Genomic DNA, 3,399 nt, shown 5'->3' on the forward strand with positions numbered 1-3,399 from the left:
CCCCCCCCGCCTGCCCCGCCAGCAGGCCTCCTGCCCACGGAGGGCACCCAGTGAGCCACCAGAATGGTCCCGCTCCCACTGCTCATGCCACCCGCCGGCCCCAAACCACTTCGGGAAGGGTACATGGGCCACCTTGGCTAGGAAAGCCCTTCCCCAAGGAGCTGGGGCATGGGGACCCACATGCCCCCAGCACAGCCTCCCACTGCTGGTCTCGTCACCTGGGAGGGGGTCGGGGCCCCCCAGCAGGCAGAGCCCCGCGACCATGGCCTTGTGGTGCTCGCAGCACAGGTAGCTCTTGTCGATGGCTGCAGGTGGCTCAGCGGGGTTGGGTTTCTTCTTGTCCTTTCTCCGTTTCTTCTGGCCTGAACGACAGGAGGCATCGGCTGGTAAGGCAAGGTGGGAGACAGGGGTGCTTTCTGGGGACTAGCCACCCCCAGCCCCTGTCCTACCCACAAGGCAAGCAGCGGAGTGTAAAAACGCTCCCATAGCTGCTCCGGGACAAGGCAGGCAGGTCCCAGCGGGACTTTTATCTTCCTCCTGTATCGATCTCACTCTCTGCCACCCCAAAAAGTCACCCTTGGCCCCTGCCCCTTCCCGGCTGCACCACGTACCTGGGGGAGGCATGGGGGCCAGAAGCCGAGCCTCCGACTGCACCACATTCCTGTTGCGGAGGAAGATGAGGCGGCGGAAGTAGGAGGTGCCGTCTCCCTTCACGTCCTCCACCACGTACTCCCCGCTCAGGGGGCTGGTGTCACGGTGCCGCACCGTCCGCACCCCGATGTCCCCTCCCACGGACAGGAAGGGCACCTGCAGAGAGGACAGGGACTGGTGCGAGGAAGGAAAGGCTACAGGAACAGACCCTGGCATTCCCGCTGTCCTGACCACGGCTAAAGGGCCGGGACAAAGCGGACACAGCGCAGGAGCAGCAGGATACGCCGTAGGCAGCCACAGCAGAGCTGGGGACCAGCACGTGGGACACCAGCTTCCCTCCCATACACATGTGTTGGGGTACAGGGAGCAAACACCCCAAGACTTCTTGCAAGAGCTCAGGTTTGGGGAGTTGGGGCAGGAAGGAGAAGACAGAAGGGACAGGAGAAGTTAAAGCCAGGATTAAGAAGGGGCCGGATGCTCTCAGGGTTTTGGGCGGGATGCCTGGTTTTCTTGGGATGCTGGGTTTTGGAGGGCAAGGACTTCACACTGAATCCTGCCACACAGGCACCTCAAATCCTGCCTCCAGGCAAAGGCAGCCTGCTGGAGGGAAAACCGCAAGGGCAGCCTGCTGGAGGGAAAACCGAGGAGCTACACCTGAGGCCAGTCTCCTCCCCACCAAGGCAGCCAGCTCACACGTCACAGCTTCGTCTCCCTTGGAGAAGAGGGACTCGCTGCTGGTGGAGAGCCAGCCTGGCCCCAGTTTTGGGGAAGCCAAGTGAGGGGGCCGGGCGGCAGGGCTCACCTGCTGCCGGGCAGGGAGGCCCGGTGGGGCCAGCTCCATCACCTTCCCCGACAGCTCCACCTGGATGCCGGCCATGCCCTCGTAGTGCTGCTCCCTGTGCAGGGCCACAGTGACCAGGCGCCCGAAGCCCGCGCTGGCGGCCAGCTGCCTCCGCCCCTCCTCCGTCCCAAAGAGCCACTCGGTTTCTCTGCCCTGCGGGACTGCAGAAGGGGCAGCCGTCAGCCTGGGCCAGTCCCAGTCCCTGAGCAACCACCCCAGCCTCCAAGAGAGGAGCCACAGGGAATAGCAACACATCACGAGGAGGTACCACTGCATGCCTAGAGCCGTGCTCTGCAACCATCAAGAGAGCCAGGACCTTCCCCGTTTTGGGCAGGCTCATGCAGGAGGCTGGAAAAGCCACATCTCATAAGAAGGGGGCATCCAACAGCCTCACGACCCATCTCCAGGCTGTGCTAAGCCCCAGCTTTGCAGGCGCGCAGGGAGGGAACAATGCTGCTGGCAGAGCCTGGCATGTCTCTGCGAGGTACAAGCGCAAAAGCGAAGCGCAGCCCTGAGCAGCCTGGCCCTGGCAAGTCAGGACGCCCACGCAGACCAGCGACGCCTTTCCGGCTGCATCCACTGCGCTCTGGCTTTATGCGGAGTCGTGCTATGGCAGCTGTCACCAGCATCAAGGCAGGAATCACCACCTTGGAGACGGGGCAGGCAGCGTCCCTCTGCTGCCAGATGGGCATCCGCTCAGCGGCAAGCTCTGTGCCAGATCTCTGCTTGCACCAGGCAAACACATGTCCCGCCGCAAAGCCAGGACTAAAACATCAACCGAACCCCGCACAGGCGGGTTATTTCCCTCTCCAGCCCTGATTTCAGCAGGGCCAGGACTGCTGGCCATTTTGCATCTCCTGGCCAGAGCACCATCTCATTGCAGGCCCGAGAGGCTGTACTCACTGATGAAGATGGCGAAGTGATTGTCCCGGGAAGGTTTCACCGAGAGGCTATCGACTACATGCAGCGTGTAGCGAGGCCTCCCGCTCTCTTTGTCACACAGATCCAGGGAAACCTGCTCTCTGCAGGGGGTTTTGCTCAGCTGGCTGCAGAGCAGGGCGTAATGCTGCCTGTCCTTCACCGCCGCCACCAGCCGCTCTGCGCTCTCCACCCGCATTGGCTTGTCCTGCTCCTCAGGGCAGATCTCCAGGATCTGCGATGCCGAGCCAGGAATCTTCCTGAACTTTGTCATGACGTAGACAAAGACTGGTAGGACAAACTGCTGCTTGTCCCCACTGCCAGCCACCTGATGGACACGCACGACCCAGCCTTCCTGGGAGAAGTATTCCACCGCTTTCTTCAGCACGTGGGCTTGAGCCAAGGAGACACAGAGGTAGCGCCCTCCTACCTGCAGAACCCGGCTGATCTCGGCAAACATCTTGTCCACCTTGGCTAGCGTGGCCTCCTCTTCGTTGGTGAGGACGGCATCCAGCGTGCCTTTGTCCAGGACCACCTGGAAGTGGGCGTCGGGGAAGTCCATCTGAAGCATGTCCATCAGCAGGTACCTCATCTTCGGCCTCTTGCTCCCTTTCCGCTCTTGCATCTGACGGATCACTGCATCGCTGATGTCGATGTTCACGATGTCCTCGCACATCCCCACGTCGTACATCTGCTCGCTCAGCTCCGAGTTCCCGCAGCCCACCACCAGCACCTGGGGAGCGGCACAGTGGTGAGAACGCCCCGACAACGCACCCCAAAGCCTTTTACGAGCAAATATCAGCCACGGCCACGAGCCTTCTGTGAAAACCACACCCGCAGCAGCTGCAAACCCACTCTCCGGGGCCCCGAGATAACATTCCCATATAGAAAAGTCACGCGGGCACAGAAGCGATGCATCTGCTGCATCTCTTTTGGGGATGATGTGGGCGTTTTAGCTCCCCGAGCTCCCCGTCCCAGCGCAACTCATG

At 61.8% G+C, this 3,399-nt stretch overlaps 1 protein-coding gene across 1 annotated transcript in view; it reads right to left on the reverse strand.

Moving 5' to 3' along the window:
- METTL13 (methyltransferase like 13) overlaps window positions 1–3,140 on the reverse strand; it is a gene marked incomplete at its 3' end in the record, with an annotated part of 4,397 nt that extends 1,257 nt beyond the window's left edge. The window contains exons 1-4 of the mRNA XM_009572242.1: window positions 2,396–3,140; window positions 1,454–1,653; window positions 612–807; window positions 57–362 (exon numbers count right to left, since the gene is read on the reverse strand). Of these exons, the coding sequence (XP_009570537.1) occupies window positions 57–362; window positions 612–807; window positions 1,454–1,653; window positions 2,396–3,101 (1,408 nt within the window). The remainder of the gene's footprint in view (window positions 1–56; window positions 363–611; window positions 808–1,453; window positions 1,654–2,395) is intronic.
- Between the last annotated feature and the right edge of the window lie 259 nt (window positions 3,141–3,399).

Source organism: Fulmarus glacialis, unplaced genomic scaffold, assembly GCF_000690835.1.
Source record: "Fulmarus glacialis isolate BGI_N327 unplaced genomic scaffold, ASM69083v1 scaffold37482, whole genome shotgun sequence".
In the NCBI taxonomy this organism is placed as follows: domain Eukaryota; kingdom Metazoa; phylum Chordata; class Aves; order Procellariiformes; family Procellariidae; genus Fulmarus; species Fulmarus glacialis.